A 22,756-nucleotide genomic window follows, 5' to 3' on the forward strand; every position below is an offset into this window, starting at 1 on the left:
TTGACTTTGATCAAGTGGACAAGTGACGATCCTCTGACGCTTCCTTCTTACCTGGTAACTGGTAAGTACTTGTCTACAACATATCTTTAAAGTGTTAAAAAATCTTATGGGTCCTATGACGCGGAAATTTTGGATAAAGTTCCGAAAAGCCCATACCTGCGATCGTTCTGAAATTTTGTACACTATTATATTTTGATATGCTAATTATGAATATGTCAATGAAAATTGGCGCAAATCATTTCTAGGTAAAAATTAAAAAAGAAATGTTTTGCATATTTTTTAATTATCTAAATAAATATACATTTTAGAACAAAAAGTTTCAAATAAAAATTGTACGTCTCTTAAAAACGCAGTACACACGTAAATGAGGGAGAGGCTACCGCACTTCCCCCGAAAGCAGGGGGAGGTGGGGGTGAACCTCGGTTTGCGTGGAAAGTGTATGCGTAAACTTTTCATGCGTGGAAAGTTAATATGAATTTTTAAATAATACTTCAATTGTGTGTGCATAAACAGTACACACGTAAGTGAGGGAGAGGCTACCGCACTTCCCCCGAAAGCAGAGGGGAATTGGGGGTAAACCTAGGTTCATGTGAAAAGTGTGCGTGAACTTTTCATGCGTGGAAAGTTAATATGAATTTTTAAATAATACTTCAATTGTGTGTACATAAACAGTACACACGTAAGTAAGGGAGGGGCTACCGCACTTCCCCCGAAAGCAGGGGGAGTTGGGGGTGAACCTAGATTTGCGTGAAAAGTGTATACGTGAACTTTTCATGCGTGGAAAATTAATATGAATTTTTAAATAATACTTCAATTGTGTGTGCATAAACAGTACACACGTAAGTGAGGAAGTGGCTACCACACGTCCCCCCGAAAGAAGGGGGAGGTGGGAATAAACCTAGGTTCGCGTGAAAAGTGTATGCGTAACTTTTCATGCGTGGAAAGTTAATATGAATTTTTCTTACATTATATTTTTCTCGTTAAGTACTGCTTTTACAGTAATAGCGTATAAAATAGAAAAGTTGCGTTTTTAAGAGATGTACAATTTTTATTTGAAACTTTTGTATATTTATTTAAATAATTAAGAAATATATGCAAAAAACTTTTTTTTAATTTTTACTTAGAAAATGACCTTTGCGTCAATTTTCATTGACATATTCATAATTAGCATATCAAAAGATAATAGTACTAGCGTTTCGGCCCGCACTTCGCGCGGGCCTCAAAGCTAGCGCGTGGACCTCAAAGCTAGGAAACTATAGATCTATAAAGGCTTAGCCCCGGAGGACACATGTAATAAAACACGCAAATAGGTGCTAGTGTATATTTACATTTAACGCCAATAGATTTCCGCATCACCCTTGAGGTACTATTGTAAATACGTTTTTTTTAGTGGTTTCCCCAGTAGGCCTATTCCACTATAAATAAAAATAGCTGTACCACTATAAATAAAAATTTTGGTACCAATTTTGAGGGAATCAATCGCAATTTACTTTTTTGACATTTCAAAACGTACCTCGTACTGCACACTTACACTCATACTAAAAATTAATTATTATTTGTAAAATTACTTTTACAATTTTAATATTTAACATATGAAACCAGTTATACTTATGTATACCCAGCCGGAATGCTAGCGTCTATCCGACGTCGGACCGACGTCGAAACGCACGTCTATAGACGCGTCTACATCTAATCTGAAATAAGGTCGACGCAGACCTAAAAACGGCCGTCTTTTCGACATCTAATCGACGACGTCTAATCGATACCGGATTCGACGTCTTACCGACGTCTTATCGACATGTTATAGATGTTTTAGTTTCCCAGCGAGAAACGTCTAATTAGACGTCGTTTCGATGGATTATCGATGGATCATTTCTCGCTGGGAATAAATACCAGCCTAAAAATACCTAATGCACATTGTCGGGTCTTGTTAAAGAAAGAGTGAACACAACATTTAATTTAAAAAAGTTCTTTAATATATTAAAATATATCAAAATTTATATATTAAAACCGCGTTACGCCTTACAAATGTTTAATATTCTTACATTACATGTTACAACACGTTATATCGATGATGTATACATATTTTTTCACGCAACAATTCCTGTTTCAGTTTCGGCACATATCATATTTATCAAAGAAAAAAAAAGGAGGCTTTCTTACATATACACTAGTATTTAAAAAAATGAACAAATTAAACATCGTGATGCTTGATCTATTTTTTATGCAATTATTATAAATAAATATTTTTCGCAGAACATAAATTATTACTACGGGAACTTGCACCTGTGTTCGCCTGCATACATAGACAATTGTACTTATCAAACTCCGTGTCTCAATTCTATATATATAAAAAAAAGAGAGCTATAAAAATCTAGCAACACAATTTTCTCTTACTTATTCTCACAACTTGAGAAGAGCGACAAGAAACAACCCGTTTAACATTTACGCTAAAGTAGGAAGGTAATGAATTAATAACAGCCAATTAGCAGCTACTTATTAGCTAAAGTTAGTAATACAGGATTACCAAAGCTTTACACGGAAAAAATAAAAATATCTTATCTTAGACGAGGCGCAAAATATCAAGAATAATTTAATGGAACTGTGGTCGCTCATGCACTTTCTTATGCCTAACGTTTTCCAGTCTCATCGCGAATTTAAAGAGTGGTTTAGCAATCCTGTCACAGGCATGATCTTCGCAACAAAAGAGAGAAATGTTTTTCTAATGGCTATCAGAGCCAATATATTCCTCTTGTTTCCTACCGCTAGCATTTCGTAACCATGACTTTATGGTTTTAAGTGCTGTATCAAGGTCGCTGTCCGGAAATTTAAGTGACAAAGACCCTGCAAAACAAGAAATAATTAAATTATTAAAGGATAAGACATCCATATTAAGTTAAACAACAAAAATAAATTAAAGAATATATCCGCAACAAGGATATAAACACAGTAGTGTACAGTAATTTAGTACACTAATTCAGTACAGTAAGTATATCAATGTAGTGTATATCAAGTAATGTATATCAAAATTATAGGATTATTATTTCAGAGTTTGTTGGTATATAAAGTATTCCAAATTTGCAAAAAAGATAACAAGACAATATTAACTAGAGAGCAAACTAACAAGACATTAGGATCTTACCTTCAATAACTGTCCACAGTTGCAGTGTTTTTAAGCCTCTTTTCTCACCATGGCCATCAAAATTATAATTTTTGGCCAAAGAATTATACATAAGTTTTTGCATAATTATGGTAGCAGTTTTTCTTTCATCACTAGCAGATCCAAAAGAGGTAAGATAATCACACTAAAAATAATAATATACATAACATATACATTTCATAATCAGATATAACTAGAATTTGTTAAGTAATAAAATTTATAAAAAAACGATTAAATGCTACTGGACAAGAGAAAAGTTAAATGAAATAAAAACAGGTAAAATAAAAGGTAACATAAAAGAAGTAAAATAATAAATTCAATAAAAAAATTTAATAAAATATTCGTGTACCAAGGCAATTTTATTTTCAGAATCACACAGCCATTTCTCCATTGCTTGGACATCACTTTCGTTACGAAAAGGCAAAGAAGGCATGTTATGTGGTTTCACTATTTTCTTTTCCTGAGGAAGCAAACATCTGTTTAGTTTTCCTTGATTCGTTATAACTGTATCTATTTTGTGACTTATTTCCTCCAATAATTTCCTGTCCACGTCAGATAAGTGAAACTTCAAATCTGGAAAAAAAGTAAAAATATTTTTCAACTTTTGAAGAGAAATCATTTTCCGTATTAATAATTACATTGATAAATGTTTCACAAATTACGATTTTTACTTTTTTTATTTCTACTTTCAGAAAAAAATATCTTTTGTGTCATGAAGTAGAGACAATCAGATTTGTATAGGAAGATATATGTTTATAATTATAAGTGAAAATGAGAGAACAGAAATATTCAGCATATTAAATGTGATTGTCAACATATAGATCTGATTGTGTCTAGTTCATGACACAAAAAATGAAAACCAAATGTAGAATATATACCTTGCATTTTATTTTTTCTCTCTGACGTCGTAGAGGAAGAATTCTGACTCTTATCAATATTTTCGTCAACCTGTGACTCCATGTGCTTCAAGTTTGATGCTGCTTTAGAGGGAATATCCACATGTTCCTTGATTGTTGTATCATTCGCGACAGAGTTTTCAGTGCTACTAGTAAAGTCAACTGAATCTTCAAAATCTGAATTCTTTTCAATATTCGATAACGATGGTAGGAATTTCTCACACTGTTGAAATTTATTGTTATTCTTCTTAGTCACTTCATTATCCTCAGACAATGTCTGTTTATTACATTTCGATCTCTCAGTTTGCATCTGTAATTCAGTTTGGTGCTCCTGAGATTGTTTCTTCAGAAATTCTTTTGAATTTGAAGCGTTAGTAACTTTGTTGCTGGAAAGTGATTGCGAACATAATTTTTTCTGCAATTGCTCTGTTGCCCTTTTCCTTGCATCCAATACATTTTGCACAAGTAGTGTTTTTTCTTTAACATTAGAGCGAGAAGGAGTTTGCTGTTTCGGTATCTTCCGGGATTTACGCAAATTGACTTTGATATCAAGTTTCTTTTTCTGGCTTTCATTGCCATGTGAACACGTAGGGACAGTATTATAAAAATCATTAGGAAGAGGTGGTGGCACATTTGGAGGAGGTACAACAGCTTTGGTCGATTTTTTTACACGTTTTTCTTCATCTTCATCAGAATCTGAAGTAAATAATGGGTTCTTATTCTTTTTACGCTTGCCTCTACCTAAATCCTTTTCTGTTTCATAATTAGAATCATCATGTTTAGTAATTCCTTGAACATTGTTTCTTCGCTGTACGTTATAGTGATTGATTTTTTCGCAGGCGTCATTATTAGCTAATTAATGCTGGTTATTAATATTTGATTGTCTACACTGGCGTCGCGCCCTTTTACCGCGCGTAAAGAGCCTATAAGAGAGAGTAGCACCAACGCGCCACTCTTTAATTGACTGGAGTAAACGTCACGTTGTAGGGAGCAGCATATCTGTCTCGCTCCGATTGGTTAGCCCCTTCTCCTGCGCTAGCATGAAGGGTTGAGAGTTACGAGGTTGGCAGAACTGAGTTACGACGACCGTTAGATTTGTACTGACTTTCGTGGCTGTTGCGTGGTCTGCAATAAAGTATTATTTTATTAGCAGTAATCGAGTGTGTAATCATTCCTCGATACCTCTCATCAAGACGACGGCAGTAGGCCGACACCCGGAGGGATAATCGACCTCCTGGGTTGCGTTCCAAAATTCACTCTGGGTAACTAAAATCTATAGTTTACGTCACGTATACTGTAGCATTTTAGTTAACTAGAGTGAATTTTGGAACGCAGCCCTGTGGTACCGAATTCCTACAACGTGACCAATGAGCGCCTCTCTAGCTCTCTCTCCTAGAAGCTCGCTCTAACCATGGTGTAAAGAAAGTAAGGTGTGCTATTACGCAGGTTTTTGAACAGCCAATCAAATTTTGTTCCAGCGGCCGCCATTTTGTAATGGCAAATTAAATTGACATATCACACGCATTTTTATACAATTTGCATAAAATTAATATAAAAGGATAAAATAAAGAAAGAAAATAAAATGTACGTTCAATATGCATATATTATATAAAATTGTAATAAAAAAATTAAACATTTACACATAAAGAAAATAATAATAAATTAAAAAAAAAATTTTTTTTAAGATGAACAAGTAACGAACGGAACATTTTATTACGAACGTATATATATTAAATATACATATACAATATGTATGGTCAAGTATAATAATCCATGAAGCCTCTTTGTATGCATTTGCATGAAAATGAAGCGAACAGATACGAGCTACATACACATATGTGTACAAAATATATATTATTTTTATTTATTTATTTATTATAGTATTAACAAATACATCAAAATAGAAAGTTGAAGGGATTGTGGATGCGGTAATACTTGGAGTGATATGAAGAGTAATCACTATTAGTGCAAAAGTATATTTAAGAGTAATAACTAGAGAGCCTCTAGGAGAGAGAGGCGACAACGGGTCATGTGACCAGCCATTCCGTGATTGGCTAGCAACATTATTGAGGGGGGCAAAGGCGAGATTGCGACGTCAATGCAGAAGAGCATAGGAGGGGGTTAGCGCAGGCAGGTTAAGTCAGGTTAAGTTGAGGTAAACACGCCGCATGGTCATCCGCGCGTGAGTGACTGAGTGACAAAATTAACATCAATTCAACGAAGGAACGGTAAGTTTTTATTTAGCAAAAGTTGAAAAAATATAAAGAAAATTATTAAAATATTATTTACGTGCTATAATAATATTACAAAGCTATATGCGAAATCTGCTGCACAGAACAAAAGTGTCATAATTTTTTTAAACCGAGTATATTGCAGATTCTTGATGAATAGTGTAGTTAAAAAATAAATAAATACTACAGTACAGTACTAATTTATTGTTTTTGTATTACAGGCACTAATCATGCCATCGAGATGCACCGCATATAAGTGCAGTAACAACAGCAATGACGGCTACGCACTTGTAACATATCCGCAAAATGAGTCGCTGAGACAGAAATGGATCGCTGCGGTTGGAAGAGGAAAGAGCTGGTCACCTAATAATACTCAAAAACTTTGCGAGGTTAGTAACAATATGCAGTATGCTCTGACTTTGCACTTCGGAAGATAAATAGATGTAACCACGTAATCTACTGTTAGACTGAAGTATATATTTGTGATTTCCTTTCTCTAGATACACTTCCAACCATCAGAAATAAAATTTGTCGCTGGGCGTAAACAAGTAAAACTTGGTGCAGTTCCTTCACGGTTTTGTACGTGCAGTATAAGAAAAAAACGAAATATCTTACATCTACATCAAGATGGCTGTGTGCAGACTTGCAAACCACTAACCAAAGAAGATCTACAAACGAAGTCTCAAGAAATTGAAGACGATGTGCAGCCGATAGTTCACAGCCGTGATTTCGCAAAGTTTGCAGCAGACCGCAGCTTGCGGGTTGGCAGGTGTCCCTTGCTTAATCGCCGCGATCACGCCTAGAATCTCGAGTCACTGCATTTTTTTCCGACGAGAGGAAATATTGTGAAATGCTATTATTTATAGGGAGCAAGGTCGCGAAGTGATTTAACGTATTATACCGGACGTTCAATCTGAGATATACGTAACGCTTGTCATTTAATTATTAACTTTGCTAACGTTATTTATCGTCTCAATTATTTTTTTAGTTATTTTTAAAGGAATACCAGGAAATAGTGGTGAGAAAAATTAGAAAAAAATGTAGCACAGAAAATAATTATTATCACAGTTAGGCGAATTCATGCCTATAAAAAGATATGTTAATAAGAAATATTCGAATTTTTTTATGTTAACGCTAATCTAAGATCGCTCGATACGTAATAATCACGCGAGAATCTCGTCGCGCCTCTTTCAGAATGATAACATGATAACATAATGTATACATAAAGCAACATAAAGAGACATGGAAAATTGACGTTAGAAGTGTCCGACGCACGTTAACCAGCATAAGTGCCGGAAATCTATGCGCGATCGGCCGTACAATTTATTATCTCGATGTAATACGTCGACGAGCGTAGCGAGAGTTTCGCGTGACGATATTTGTCGTGCGAATGGATGTGTTACGAGACAGCTTAATAACATGATCGCGTGACATTTCAATAATAATACCTACCGCCATTTCCCTTTTAGTTATAATGATAGGATATCGATAGGGCAGAAATGAAGAGAAGTGAAAACGAGAATGCGAATTCACCGAGGAACACCATAATAAAGGAAAATGAACAATTGCGGAATGAAATGAAAGGAACTGTGGAAGAAGTGGTAAAAGTAAATGAGAAGATAAAAAATAAAATCGAGTGTTTACTTATCAAAAGCAACAAGCTTAAAACATCGAAATAGCAATAGAAATAAATAATTCAAATTCTTATATTATAATCGCTGATAAATCATTGCACACGTATTGAATAACATAAATTAAAGAAAGTGTCATATTGTAAACGTATACGTGTTATAGGAACATATTTTTCATTATTATATTATCTATCAGTCAATAATATCGTGTGTTACTTAAACAAACTATAAAAACATAGCAATAGAGATAAACTATTTGAATCCTTACATTGTAATCGCTAATAAATCATTGCACACACACGTATTGAATAACATAAATTAATTAAAGTGTCATATTGTAAACGTACGTGTTATAGGAACATATTTTTCATTATTATATCAGTCAAATTGTGTATTACTTGAACAAACTAAAAACGTAGCAATAGAAATAAACTATTCGAATCCTTACATTGTAATCGCTAATAAATCATTGCACACACGTATCGAATAACATAAATTAATTAAAGTGTCATATTGTAAACGTACGTGTTATAGGAACATATTTTTCATTATTATATCAGTCAAATTGTGTATTACTTGAACAAACTAAAAACGTAGCAATAGAAATAAACTATTCGAATCCTTACATTGTAATCGCTAATAAATCATTACACACGTATTGAATAACATAAATAAAATGTCATATTGTAAACGTACGTGTTATAGGAACATATTTTTCATTATATTACCTATATATATCAGTCAATAATATCGTGTATTACTTAATACCCGTTTTCACTAACGTCGTTTAACTTGAACCTTAGTTTAATTCACTCTTTGTCTCTTTCTCCTTTAAAAATAGACAAAGAGTGAATTGAGCTAAGGTTCAAGTTAAACGATGTTGGTGAAAACGAGCATCATAAACAAACTGAAAACGTAGCAATAGAGATAAACTATTCAAATCCTTACATAACTGCTAATAAATCATTGCACACGTATTGAACATAACTTAAACGTACAATATGGCATAATATTATACAATATTGTTTCATTAGTTTGTACCAATTAAGTTCTTTGGAATTGTGGCTGTTCGTTTTACTGGATTGAAATTATCAGCTAAAAGTCTTGAGCCCATGCTCTTGCTGCCAAAGGCAGATGTATTATTCTTATTGACAGAAATGCTGCTTAATTCTAATGATATCTGACGCAATCTCATGCTACAATATCTGGAAATTAAAAGATCTTTCCTATTATGACAAGTGCTAATGGTGAAATTACTTAATTCGTTTTTCAAATGGTGTTCCAATTTTGCTTTCAATGCTTGTCCTACATCTTTGAGTTGATTCTTTATGCCTTTCAGAATTAATTCTATTGCTTTCAAAAGTTGAAATACCTCATCTGAGACCGAAACAAGAGCTCCCTCCAGAAATTCACAAGCTTTTACAAAGCCGCCTCTGGGATGCAGACCTGGACCTGAATGCAATAGTTTTGAGTAACAATCAGTGCACTTTATTCGCTGCTTAAGCTTGAACACAACGTAGCCACACATTTTGTATAAGATTTCTTCCTCCTCGTCCGTTAAACATCCAGTTGCATTCAACTGTGGGAACATAATTGACGGTGAAGTATCAGTTTCTTCTGGTTTTCTATTTCTTGACATCAGGTCAATCAACGTTGGAGATCCATCAAAGTTATAGCTGGAGCTACTTATCGACACAGCTTTACGTGATATGGCCAATTGTTTCAGACGATTTTTACATTCCAGAGCAGAGGGTTTTGGCCGTTGTATACGAATGTTGGAAAATTCATTTTCAATGCAGTCCTGACTAAAGCGGGCTAAACATAAAAAATCCAATGATTTCGTTTGAAGTAACATCTCTTGAATTTCTAATATAGCTTCCAAACACATAATCATATGTGTGAGAGTGACTTTCCAATCTCCTTCAATCGTTGCATTTCTGAAGATAGAAATAAATAAGCGAATAGTTTCTATTGCTGTATGATAACAGTTCATCTTATTAAAACTCAATGCAAACAATCTGTCACGTGAAGTCATTATCTTGAATAAGTGTCTTAACATTAAAATAAACCAAGCTGTTGTCTCCATTACTGAGTCATTCATAGTTTCAGTGAGACGAAAAAGAGCTCCTGCTGTTTGAGAACTGATAGTGTTGGTAGCTGGGGTCACCTTCATTTTATTGAAATGATTAGGTTTTAAATCCTTCTTCTTCAAATTCGGATTAAATTTCAGATCCATATCAGATTGTTTATCTTCAAGCCGCTCTACATATCTCATATCTACTGCTTGTGATTGTAAATTATACTTATTAACAACATCTTCAGGTAATAGAATAACACCAACTTTCATTAACATTTCTTTCAAATTCTTGAAAGTATGAATAAAATCTGGAATGGCATACAAATTTCTTGAAGAGTTGAATGGATGAGGAATGCTGTATACCATTTTGTTTTTCCTGCAGCTGAATCCAAGTTCATTTAAGATGCCACGATTACCCATATCGCAAACTAAACAGATCACAACAAGGCCATTCCTTTCACATTGTTTTAATATGTTCAGTATAATTTCCTTGATACTCTTGTTATGTGTCTGTAAAGGTGTAAAGTGGTATGCTACAATCTGCTTCCATCTTTTACATACTCCGCTGAGAAGAAAAGCCATTAACTTAGATGCTATCGTTCGAGGTAAACCAGGTAGAGTGGTGTATCCAATGTAAGTCTTACTGTTCCAATCAAAATCTATTTTTTCACGGATGCTCATTTCATCGAAAACCAAACAGCAGAACTTGTGAATTTCATCTAATGCTCTCCCATTTCTTTAAGTAGGGCAAAAATGTCTGTCAAAACTCCTGGTTCAAAAGAGATGTTCTCTATACTCCGTTGTAAAGTCCTGACTGAAGGAAAGGGAGCAACAACTTCTCTTACATAATTGTAACCTGTAGTGCCACAAGTAAAACGCAAGGCCAGCCCTTTTAGCACTGTTTCTTTTGACCATTTTAAACCTCTACTTTGCCCAGTTTTTAAAGTTGTCCATTGATCCTCAGCCAACACTTTTTGCGTAAGTTGTAAACGTTCATTTAGTACTTTAACCTGTTGTTTTAGTTTATAATTTTCTTCGTATACGTTTGTATCCACAACTTCTACATCAATTCTTTCAGTCTTCTCGTTTACTTTTACTACTTCTTCCACAGTTCCTTTCATTTCATTCCGCAATTGTTCATTTTCTTTTATTATGATGCTCCTCGGTGAATTCGCATTCTCGTCCATTGGTTGCATTTCATCCATTTGCTCAACAATTTCTTGAGACGTAGTAGGTTGTACATTTTCTTTAGTTAGTGGTTTGCAAGTCTGCACACAGCCATCTTGATGTAGATGTAAGATATTTCGTTTTTTTCTTATACTGCACGTACAAAACCGTGAAGGAACTGCACCAAGTTTTACTTGTTTACGCCCAGCGACAAATTTTATTTCTGATGGTTGGAAGTGTATCTAGAGAAAGGAAATCACAAATATATACTTCAGTCTAACAGTAGATTACGTGGTTACATCTATTTATCTTCCGAAGTGCAAAGTCAGAGCATACTGCATATTGTTACTAACCTCGCAAAGTTTTTGAGTATTATTAGGTGACCAGCTCTTTCCTCTTCCAACCGCAGCGATCCATTTCTGTCTCAGCGACTCATTTTGCGGATATGTTACAAGTGCGTAGCCGTCATTGCTGTTGTTACTGCACTTATATGCGGTGCATCTCGATGGCATGATTAGTGCCTGTAATACAAAAACAATAAATTAGTACTGTACTGTAGTATTTATTTATTTTTTAACTACACTATTCATCAAGAATCTGCAATATACTCGGTTTAAAAAAATTATGACACTTTTGTTCTGTGCAGCAGATTTCGCATATAGCTTTGTAATATTATTATAGCACGTAAATAATATTTTAATAATTTTCTTTATATTTTTTCAACTTTTGCTAAATAAAAACTTACCGTTCCTTCGTTGAATTGATGTTAATTTTGTCACTCAGTCACTCACGCGCGGATGACCATGCGGCGTGTTTACCTCAACTTAACCTGACTTAACCTGCCTGCGCTAACCCCCTCCTACGCTCTTCTGCATTGACGTCGCAATCTCGCCTTTGCCCTCCTCAATAATGTTGCTAGCCAATCACGGAATGGCTGGTCACATGACCCGTTGTCGCCTCTCTCTCCTAGAGGCTCTCTAGTAATAACTATTGGTGATACAATCAACGTTCCGTTCTCAGCGCGAGTCTATACGGCAGTGAGTCCGTATTGTCCGTAATACGCCCTTGCTTCGCTCTCGCATCACGCATCACGTTCGTGATACTTCACACATACGGGGAGGGAAGAAACGTACATGTATACGTTTGCCCTCTCCTGCGCGCTCTAACTCTTAGATTCTCGCTGAATTTGGCAATCGTGTAATATAGATGTACATATATTCTAACAAAAGTGTTTGTTTAACATACCATTTTTTACATTAATATTTTCATTTTTGCAGATAACTTTCCATTGCTCACTCATTACTGGATCTGCAGGAAATCTAAAAAATCTGAGATTTTCAGATCCCTTTTTTCCCGTATAACTTCGGCAACTTTTTACTGCACATGAAGGCATGTTAATATACTTTTTACTCGCGTAATTGCCGGGTACTGCAGCACAGACGTCTAAAATTAAGGTTAAGTGTCTTTCAACGTAAACATACGAGGTTTGTTCGCGTCGCATGCTCCAATGTACACCAGAGAGCACTTGGATCACAGATAAGATGACGGTTGGGTCAGATGGGTTTATGTGCACCAACGCTCAGTGACACGAACGGACTTTTGGATCACAGATAAGATGGCGGTTGGGTCAGATGGGTTTATGTGCACCAACGCTCAGTGACACGAACAGACTTGAGCACTCCCTTCCCTTCTTCCAAATTTCCAATCGCACATCGCACATCATTGACTGGTTATTCCAATTGGTAAATAATGGATCGTTTAGATTTTTTGGGCGGTTTTCGTATGATAATAAATAATATTAATGATGACTTTTTGGCTGAAAATCTTGTACCTTTGGCAAGAATTGGTGATTTGTTAGAAGACAATGGGAACGACGATGAAATAGAAAGTGAGTATTGATGATAAAGATGTGGCGTTTCTAACTTTGACGTAATCTGTAAAGATCTTGTAATTTTAAATTTATTTTTTTCTTAAGTAGTTTGTGCACTTTTATTGTATTTTATGATTGATATTTGCAGATATTGCCATTAACGCAATTGTTGAAATTGCAGAAGGTTTCGTCCAAAGAATACATAGAACATGCATAACTAATTACATTGAAAATATAGTGCCTATGTATACGGATAGAGAGTTTGTTATGCATTTTCGTTTGAAGAGAACACTTTTTATAAGTATGGTAGAGAAATTTAGCCATTGGCCATATTTTAGAAATTTAGGAGGTAAGTATTGATTTTTTTAAATTAGATATGTGTATACTAAAAATTTTTAACTTTATTTTGAATAAAGTTTGATCAATATTTTATAGGACATGGAGGATTCAAAGTAGTTTCGGCTGAGAAACATATTCTCACTTTTTTGTGGTTTGCTGGCCATCAAAGTGCTAGTTTCAGAGATGTTGCTGACAGATTCGATCTCTCTCTTAGTACCCTTGAATCTGTGTTACGTAGAGTCACACAATTTTTGTATGATATGAGAAATGAAGTTATTCGGTATCCTACTGAAGTAGAGAAGCAAAGAACGCAAAGATACTATCTTGAAAGTAAAGGTTTTCCTGGAGTAATTGGTAATAATGTGATTCTCTTCGATGATATTATATTTAATTTAAGCTCACAGTTTTGTAATTTAGTATGTGTAATCCAATTACATTAATTTATTTAGTGTATTTCTTTTTTGTTGTAGGATGTATTGACGGCTCACATATCCGTATTGACAAACCTTCTGAAGATCCAGTGGCTTACATCAATAGAAAGCATTATTTTTCCGTACACATGCAAGGGACTGTTAATGAACAGAAGAAGTTCTTAGATGTATTCATTGGCTACCCTGGTTCAGTGCACGATGCAAGAGTATTTGCAAATTCCAGTTTGGCTGAAGATTTGCCAATACTTTGTGAAAGTATAAACTTATCACATTCATAATTTACTGTATTTTTGTATATAAACCAACTAGCTTTGTGTTTCTTATTCAATTCAGTTAAAATCGTAAATATCTTGTAGATATGGACTGGTAATTATCTATAATTTTTGTATTTGAAAGTGTCCGGAGAAGATATTCACTGCCAGTATTATAAATTTGTAGTACATGTAAACTATAAATTTTCAACGCTGGCAGAGTGAATATCAAAACGCAGCCTTAGCATTAGCTGTTAATCTTAAATATACGTGCTTTTATTTCAGATGGAAGCATACTTCTTGGAGATGCTGCATACCCATGCCTTCTCCAATTAATTACTCCATATCGGGATAATGGACATTTGACGCAGGCCCAAACAAATTTTAATCGTATACATAGTCAGTGCAGAATTTCAGTTGAGCATGGATTTGGAATACTGAAACAACGTTTTAGACAGTTATATTTTCTGAAGCTGAGAAATATGCAATTCATCGTCAAATTCATCTTCGCTTGCTGCGTTCTTCACAATTTGGCTGACTTGGATGATTTGCAACACATGGAAGAACCTGAAGTCGACAATCATGCCGATATAAATGCGCAAGTATTGTTGCATAATGTCCCAGCAGCAGATAGAGATGAAGATCCAGATGATGATCGACATGGTCGCGATCTCAGAGATGAATTATGTAGACAATTGTTTCAACGACGATTTGAATAAGAGTATCCAAATAATTTTGTTTAAATATTTTCTTCTAATATTAATATCTAAATATTATGTTTATTATTTTTTTTAAATATCGATATTGTCGTTAACATTGACATATCACATGCTGCATCGTATCAATCTGTGTCGTTCAATTAAAAAATATGTATGATGTACTTGACGTATAAAACTATCTCAAAGTGCTTTCAAATATTTATGTTGTTTTTTTTAGTTATAAAAATTAGGAAATATAATGTACAAAATGTAATAAACAAAATGTATAAATTATATTTTCAAGAATTGCAACAACAGCAACGCGTTATTTAAATTTTAAATTGTAATTATAACGATTATAACAATTAACGATTACACAAATATATTTCATTTATTAATAATTATGAATATTACAATTATATATCTTCTATTCAGCTCATTTTAATTAAAATAGATTAAAATTTGATATTAAATTTGATGAAATAAGTTCTCATGTAATATCATAAAAAAGACAACAAATAAAACAATTTTGTTAAAAATTTATCCATACATCAGTCTTTTATTGTCATATACGCCTATTTTTTCATACAAATAGAGAAATATAACTGCATAATGTAAATGTATATTTTACTATTATATGATTTTTTTATCGATAATTATCAAAATCAAAAATGTTATAGAGAATTAACAAAAAATGTAAATTGGACAAGAAATGACAGTTTTGATTTTCAATCATTAGCTTTGTACGCTTGACTGCAAGTAAATAATAATGCTGCTTTATTATGTAAAAAAAAAAACTCAATAAGTAAATGCAGCTTTGCTCTGTTGCAGAGTTTGATACAGCTTTGTTACGCTGTTTATCAAAATAACAGAAAAGAAATAAATGAAAAAACTGAAATAAACTTTAATAAACTAAAAATTATTTAAACTTGAAATAAAAATTTTAAATACAATTAACAAAATTATATAAACTTTAAATACATATAACTACATACGTATATGTGAAGCGTTCATAAAGTTTGTAACTTTCTTAATAAAGAAAAAAATGAAGTCGATTGAAAGTGTGCACATTTATTAGTCTTTATTTACCTATGAATCCTGTAGTTACACATTTTTCCCAGTGATGCAAGATCTGTCAGATATAATTATTGTAAAAACCAACACATTTTTGTTTTTCAACAAAATTAAAATTAAACTTAATAAACTGTTTATAAATTTTATAAATTAAAAAGTGTTTATATATTTATAAAAGACAATGTGTCTATTTTTACAACTATTATACCCTTACAGATTGTTTCGGAATGCTATTGCTTGGAAAACACTCCGGGCGGAGCTGGTACTATCTTGTTAGAGACCGGGAATCGAGGAGGACGGACCACTAAGCGAAATGAGAGGGCCGTATAGAGTTGTAACACTTTTATTGTTCCTAATACAGATACTTGACGAAATCAGAGTCAATATCGATCGAAGTAATTATTCGCGCCATTCAAGATAGCTCGCAAGACGAAACGATCGACAAACGAAGTCGTTCAATATACTTGGTTTCCGAAGAGCTGTCGCGTAACAGTGTCTTGGAAGCGCTCCGAACGCAAACTGTCTATGCTCGAGCTCGAACGCCCGCACGCGTGTGTTTATGTCGATCATCTTATTCGAGGTGAGGCTCCACGTGAACCTCGCATGTTCCACGCGATATCGTACCGAGCTGGGAAACTCTCCGGATCGCAGGCACCGCCGGAACGCGACAGATCGGAAACAATAATAATAACGCGAGATATACCGGGACGCTTCTTCATTTCGTTTACCTTAGCTTTAATTTTCAAATCATTCCGGAACATACCGCCCGCCTCGAATGCTCGCATTCGAAAATATATATCCATATATAATGTCGCATTAAGTACAAAGACTCTATCGCTAGCTACAGTGAGTCGCGGAAGTCACCTCGACTCCGCTCGTGTCACACGGCTCAGACTCAACGCCGCCCGCCATGGCGGAATCTTGTGTAGAATTTATATCAATAGGAAGAAAGCACAATTTGGTAATTGGGCGTTTGTACTGAGAACGCGCGGTTTGAATCGTGACGACACGGGTGAGGCCATCATCGCCGGGATGACAAGCCGTTATGCGGCCAAGCTCCCATTGACATGGAGGCGCGAGCGCGTTTCGTAGGAGCACCATTTGACCGACCTTAGCGAGCTTATGCGCGACCCTCCACTTGGGCCTCTGCTGCAAGTTAAGGAGATAGTCATTCGACCACGATTTCCAGAATTGTTCGGTAATTCGCTGTATTAATTGCCATCGCGACAATCGGGTCTCGTTGATCTCGAGAACGCTGGGTTCAGGGACAGCCATAAGAGGTCCTCCGATAAGGAAATGACCGGGAGTTAAAACCTGGTAGTCGTCTAGGTTCTCGGACACCGCCTCGATTGGACGGGAATTTAGGCAAGCCTCGATGCGACACAACACGGTAGCGAGCTCCTCGAACGTCAGCGTGTATGACCCGACACAGCGTTTAAGGTGATACTTAACACTGACTGGCACTTCCTACCACCCTCCGCTCCACATTTCGGAGGGCTGTGGGAAGCCGCAGTACGCAGTGTTAAGTATCACCTTAAACGCTGTGTCGGGTCATACACGCTGACGTTCGAGGAGCTCGCTACCGTGTTGTGTCGCATCGAGGCTTGCCTAAATTCCCGTCCAATCGCGGCGGTGTCCGAGAACCTAGACGACTACCAGGTTTTAACTCCCGGTCATTTCCTTATCGGAGGACCTCTTATGGCTGTCCCTGAACCCAGCGTTCTCGAGATCAACGAGACCCGATTGTCGCGATGGCAATTAATACAGCGAATTACCGAACAATTCTGGAAATCGTGGTCGAATGACTATCTCCTTAACTTGCAGCAGAGGCCCAAGTGGAGGGTCGCGCATAAGCTCGCTAAGGTCGGTCAAATGGTGCTCCTACGAAACGCGCTCGCGCCTCCATGTCAATGGGAGCTTGGCCGCATAACGGCTTGTCATCCCGGCGACGATGGCCTCACCCGTGTCGTCACGATTCAAACCGCGCGTTCTCAGTACAAACGCCCAATTACCAAATTGTGCTTTCTTCCTATTGATATAAATTCTACACAAGATTCCGCCATGGCGGGCGGCGTTGAGTCTGAGCCGTGTGACACGAGCGGAGTCGAGGTGACTTCCGCGACTCACTGTAGCTAGCGATAGAGTCTTTGTACTTAATGCAACATTATATATGGATATATATTTTCGAATGCGAGCATTCGAGGCGGGCGGTATGTTCCGGAATGATTTGAAAATTAAAGCTAAGGTAAACGAAATGAAGAAGCGTCCCGGTATATCTCGCGTTATTATTATTGTTTCCGATCTGTCGCGTTCCGGCGGTGCCTGCGATCCGGAGAGTTTCCCAGCTCGGTACGATATCGCGTGGAACATGCGAGGTTCACGTGGAGCCTCACCTCGAATAAGATGATCGACATAAACACACGCGTGCGGGCGTTCGCGACGAGATACGAAGCGAGACAAGGCGGCAAGGAAAGCGGGGGAGGAGTAATCGCTGACGAGCTCCGGGTGGATCGCTCTCGTGGTCATACAAATAAACACAGAGATATAGGCCTTATGAGCCTTGTTGCCGCGTCCTTTCGCAGTACGTACAGAAACGGGGCCGGCGTAGTCGACGCCGGTGTGAACGAATGCTCGGACGGAGCGGTTTACGCGAACACCTGGGAGGTCGCCCATGAGCTCGCTTGGAATTGGTGCTAATTCTCGCGTGCAAATAACGCACTTATACAAGACGGCGCGGACGAGTGAGCGCGCGCGGAGGATCCAATACTTTTGGCGAAGCAACGCTAGCGTCAATTGCGAGCCAGCGTGAAGCGCTCGTACATGAGTATCGCGAATCAACAATCTCACTAATGGGTGGTCCCTTAGGACGATTGGGTGTCGAGTGGTTTCCGAGATGTTCGCATTACGCAGTCGACCGCCGACGCGAATAAGCTTTTGATTGTCGAGGAACGGGTTTAGCGGAAGCAGGGAGCTTGATTTTGGAATAGGCACGGCGTTTGTCAGGGAGGTTATTTCGTTTAGAAACAGATCGGCTTGGATGGACTGTAGCCAGAAGTTTTCCGCGAATTCGACTTCGACAGGCAGTAGTGCGATGGAAGGCGGAGAGATAACGAATGGATCTTGCTGCTGGGATCGGATGTTGCGGACGAATCGCTGGATGTAAGCGGTGACGCGTAGCAATTTCGACCATGATGAGTACCGTTTCGATAAGTCCCATGAGGGGGTGACCGTCGTGGTATGTGCTGTCGACGTAGACGGTCGTTCTTCGAGGGTGGTTTTTGTTGCTTCTGGTAGGACGTCTTTTGGCCATTGTTCGGGTGGCTGGATAAGCCAGGAGGGACCTGACCACCATAGGTAATTTGCGGCTAGCTCGGCGGGAGAAATACCGCGGGATGCGCAATCGGCAGGATTCTCATCTGAGGAGACATGACTCCAGGAGGTGTTTGGGAGTGACGTTTGGATGTCTGCGACACGATTCGCCACGAAAGTTTTCCAGCAGGCCGGTGAGCGACTCAGCCAGGCCAGAACTACTTGGGAGTCGGTCCAGCAATATGTCGGTGTATACGGCATATCGAGCGATCGACAAACGAATAGGAGGAGTCGGGCAAGCTTGGGATGCACAGAGTTCCAGTCTCGGGACGCTCATGGTCTTCAGCGGAGCGACCTTGGATTTTGCGGCCAGCATCGTCACAGTCACCGTACCGTCCATCGACACGGTGCGCATGTAGACTACCGCCGCATAGGCCGTGGTGGAAGCGTCGGAAAATCCATGTAACGCCTGGTCGAGTGTATGAGGGCCATATTGAGTCCATCGTGGGATGGTGATTTTTTCCAGTTCCGGAAGTTGCTCGTAGTAGCGGCGCCATTGCGTAAGAAGGTCGGACGGAACTGGTTCGTCCCAACTGCACTTCGACGCCCACAGTTGTTGCATAAAAATTTTTGCCCGAATAACAACTGGAGTAGCCCATCCGAGTGGATCGAACAATTTGGCAATCTCGGATAGAATTTTACGCTTGGTTTCTCCCAGAGTGGGTGATCCTTTCACTTGAAACTGGAAGACATCGCGGTTCGGGTTCCAACTGAGGCCGAGGATTTTTATTCTTTCATCTTCGCGAAGTTCTCGAGCTTGAGCAAGGCCGTCATCAGCAGGGTCGATGTCATCGAGGAGGTCAGATGAGTTGCTCGCCCACTTACGCAGAGTGAATCCACCTTTCGCCATGATCGCAACGACTTGATCGCGAGTCTGCCGCGCGAGGGTTTGGTCATCCGCACCAAAGGTAAAATCGTCGATGTATCGTTTTCGTTGAAGCACCGGAATGGCGAGTGGAAACGCAGCTCCGTGGTCGACGACGAGTTGTAATGTGACTTTCAGTGCCAAGAACGGGGCAGCGGCAGTACCATATGTGACCGTGCCTAAGCGATAGGCCAAAACGGGGGAGTCGGGATCGGGCCGCCAGAAAATCCGTTGGTAGTCACAATCGAGGGAATTTACCAGAATCTGTCGGTACATTTTAGTCACATCAGCAGAATAGACGTAGCGATACAGACGCCACTGCAGGGTGACGGCAGCGAGATTCGTTTGTAGCTTAGGGCCGACAAGGAGGTGGTCGTTAAGAGAGGTGCCGTTGGTGGTTGGACTTGACGCGTTGAATACAACACGAATTCGCGTCGTTGTGCTACCCTCCCGGAAGACAGCGTGATGAGGGATGTAGACGATCTGTGTCGGATCAGTCGACTCCTCGTTGTCAGGAACTAGTTGCATATGCTCCAGATCGGCATATTCCTTTAAGAAATCGTGATATTCGGCGGCTTTAGCTGGCTCTCGTTTTAAACGATTTTCTGCGCGAAGGTAACTTTGGAGAGCCGACCGGCTAGACTCTCCTATGGAAATCGGAGGTCCCTTTTTAAAGGGTAATCGGACAACGTAGCGACCGTCGGGATTTCGGTAATGTGTGCAGAGAAAATGCTCCTCACACGCTTGGTCCTCAGGAGTTAATTGGGACGTGCGGGGAATTTCTTCCACCTCCCAGAAGCGTCGAATGTTGAAATCGAGATCTTCATCCACGGAGGCATGATGTACGTCGATCCTTTGGCTCGAACGCGCTCCTCCCGTTGGGCCGGAGATAATCCAGCCTAACACCGTATTTTGGGCTATTGGCTCGTTCGCGGCGCCCTTCCGAACTCCGTCGAGAATTAAGGAGCCGAATAGTTCGGCACCAATGAGAACGTCAATCGGAGCGGATCCCGCGAAGTCCTAATCGGCGAGGGTGAGGTCCTTTAAATGGGGCCAATTCATCGGAGCGTTAATACGGTTAGGCAAATACCGCGTTAAGGATTTTAAAATTAAGGCGGAAATGGAATAGGCCGGACTGACGGACGTACTTGGAGTAATAATGATGGTAGCTGCTTGTCGAACTGAAGTGTGCGTCTCCCCGATACCGGTTACAATGATGGACGTGCGAGCTTTCGGAATGCGCAACGACTGGGCTAAGTTTTCGATTATAAACGATGCCGCGGATCCTTGATCGATTAAAGCGCGCACGGTTTGACATCGACCTTGCTCCGAGTAGACTCGAACTCGCGCGGTCGCAAGGAGAATCGGCTGGGTGGACGGAACGGACTTGGCAACAACATGAGAGGCGATACCGGTTTGGGAAGCTTCACTTGTAGGAGGGGAGGGGGATGCGTCACTGTCGGATTGTTTCGCAATTTCCGGAAAATGCAGCAATGTGTGATGCTTCTTCTGACATTGCTTACACGAGTGAGGGCTCGTGCATTCCTTTGCTTGATGCTTTGCACTAAAACAATTTAAGCATCTTTTGCATTTCTTAACGAGCTCGTGTCTTTGAGTCGGCGTTTTATTGAGAAATTCGGAGCATTGGTACAAGAGGTGTTGCGCGGCGCACACAGGACATGAAAGCTTCGTAGCGCTCGCAGCGTGGGATGCTATCGCCTTCGGCTTCGCCTTATTTTTTGCCGCCGCGTCGGCCGGTTTTTCCGTCGCAAACGGTATTATCGAATCGAGGGCGCGGATGCGAGAATCCATAAACGCGTCTATTTCGGCGTAAGTCGGATAGTAAACGCTACTACTTAACTTAAGTTCCCATGCTTCACGCGAAGCGTTATCGAGTTTCTGCGTAATCAAGAATACGAGAATGTCGCTCCACTGATCCACCGGACGCGCTAAATTCCTCAAGGCCGCGGTCGCGGCATGTACTTTGTCTCGCAACGCACGCAATTCTTGAGCCGATTTCGCGGTGACATTGGGCAATGTAAACAGCTTGTTCAGATGAGTATTAATAAGACGCCGTTTATTTTCAAATCGCGACGAGAGAATTTGCCACGCGACATCAAAATTCTCGGACGTTAACGCTAAATGTTCGATGGATGCGCTCGCTTCACCCTTTAAACACGAGAATAAATGGTGTAGTCGTTGAACGTTTGACAAACTCGCCTCGCAAATAATCATCGAGTAGAATCGGTCTCGGAAGCTCTCCCACTTCTCGTACGATCCATCGAAGCTTGGTAGGGTGACCTTCGGCAGATTGAGCGCGGTATGCGATGGAAATTCTGGGACCCGACTTACGTTTACGGAGGCATCCCGGGGTGGAAGAAGCTCACCGAGCTGCTCGTAGAGATAATCCAGCGCAGCATCGTAGCACTCCTCACAATGCTCGAATTCGCGATCGGTGAAGTAGGAGTATGACGCCTTGGTCGCGGCGTCGGTGATGACGTGCAGCTTCGCATCTAAAACTCGGCACTGTTCGAACCTCTCCTTGGTACTTTCGATTCGCGCCTTGGTAGCTGCAGGGGTCATCTTCGCCTGTCCCAATTTTTTGAAATTCGAGATAGTATTCATAACGGAGTTGAATAATGAGCGCTGTTTGAGGAACAGTTCTTCGAAGGACGACATCTTGGCGGCGATAGTGAC

At 39.0% G+C, this 22,756-nt stretch overlaps 2 protein-coding genes and 1 long non-coding RNA gene across 3 annotated transcripts; 1 reads left to right on the plus strand and 2 right to left on the minus strand.

Annotated features, from left to right (window-relative positions):
- Positions 1-1,965: 1,965 nt before the first annotated feature.
- On the minus strand, positions 1,966-4,901 carry LOC143902840 (uncharacterized). Its single transcript, XM_077416023.1, has 4 exons — positions 4,039-4,901; positions 3,510-3,733; positions 3,143-3,305; positions 1,966-2,844 (listed from the first exon to the last, which is right to left on the minus strand). The coding sequence occupies exons 1-4, from the start codon at positions 4,364-4,366 to the stop codon at positions 2,723-2,725; spliced, it is 837 nt and encodes a 278-aa protein (XP_077272149.1). The 5' UTR covers positions 4,367-4,901; the 3' UTR covers positions 1,966-2,722.
- A 1,250-nt stretch (positions 4,902-6,151) lies between these two features.
- Positions 6,152-8,543, plus strand: LOC143902773 (uncharacterized). The gene is made up of 3 exons (XR_013258473.1): positions 6,152-6,284; positions 6,509-6,676; positions 6,788-8,543. It is a non-coding gene; the product is annotated as an uncharacterized LOC143902773 (long non-coding RNA).
- Positions 8,544-19,237: 10,694 nt separating this feature from the next.
- Positions 19,238-22,738, minus strand: LOC143902785 (uncharacterized). Its single transcript, XM_077415962.1, has 2 exons — positions 21,200-22,738; positions 19,238-21,079 (listed from the first exon to the last, which is right to left on the minus strand). Exons 1-2 carry the CDS (start codon positions 22,736-22,738, stop codon positions 19,238-19,240), a joined length of 3,381 nt encoding a protein of 1,126 aa, XP_077272088.1.
- Positions 22,739-22,756: the final 18 nt, after the last annotated feature.

This window comes from Temnothorax americanus, unplaced genomic scaffold, assembly GCF_048541705.1.
Source record: "Temnothorax americanus isolate GAGA-0224 unplaced genomic scaffold, ASM4854170v1 Scaffold40, whole genome shotgun sequence".
Lineage (NCBI taxonomy): Eukaryota > Metazoa > Arthropoda > Insecta > Hymenoptera > Formicidae > Temnothorax > Temnothorax americanus.

Excerpts from the sequence above, each read along its gene's own strand:
- LOC143902840 (XM_077416023.1), bottom strand. The coding sequence starts at position 4,366 with ATGCAAACTGAGAGATCGAAATGTAATAAACAGACATTGTCTGAGGAT. Across the intron at positions 3,734-4,038 it reads GAGAAAAAATAAAATGCAAG|ATTTGAAGTTTCACTTATCT; the intron begins GTATATATTCTA and ends CTTTTTTTCCAG. Across the intron at positions 3,306-3,509 it reads CTGAAAATAAAATTGCCTTG|TGTGATTATCTTACCTCTTT; the intron begins GTACACGAATAT and ends TATTATTTTTAG.
- LOC143902785 (XM_077415962.1), bottom strand. The coding sequence starts at position 22,738 with ATGTCGTCCTTCGAAGAACTGTTCCTCAAACAGCGCTCATTATTCAAC. Across the intron at positions 21,080-21,199 it reads TTATTACTCCAAGTACGTCC|GACTTCGCGGGATCCGCTCC; the intron begins GTCAGTCCGGCC and ends CTCGCCGATTAG.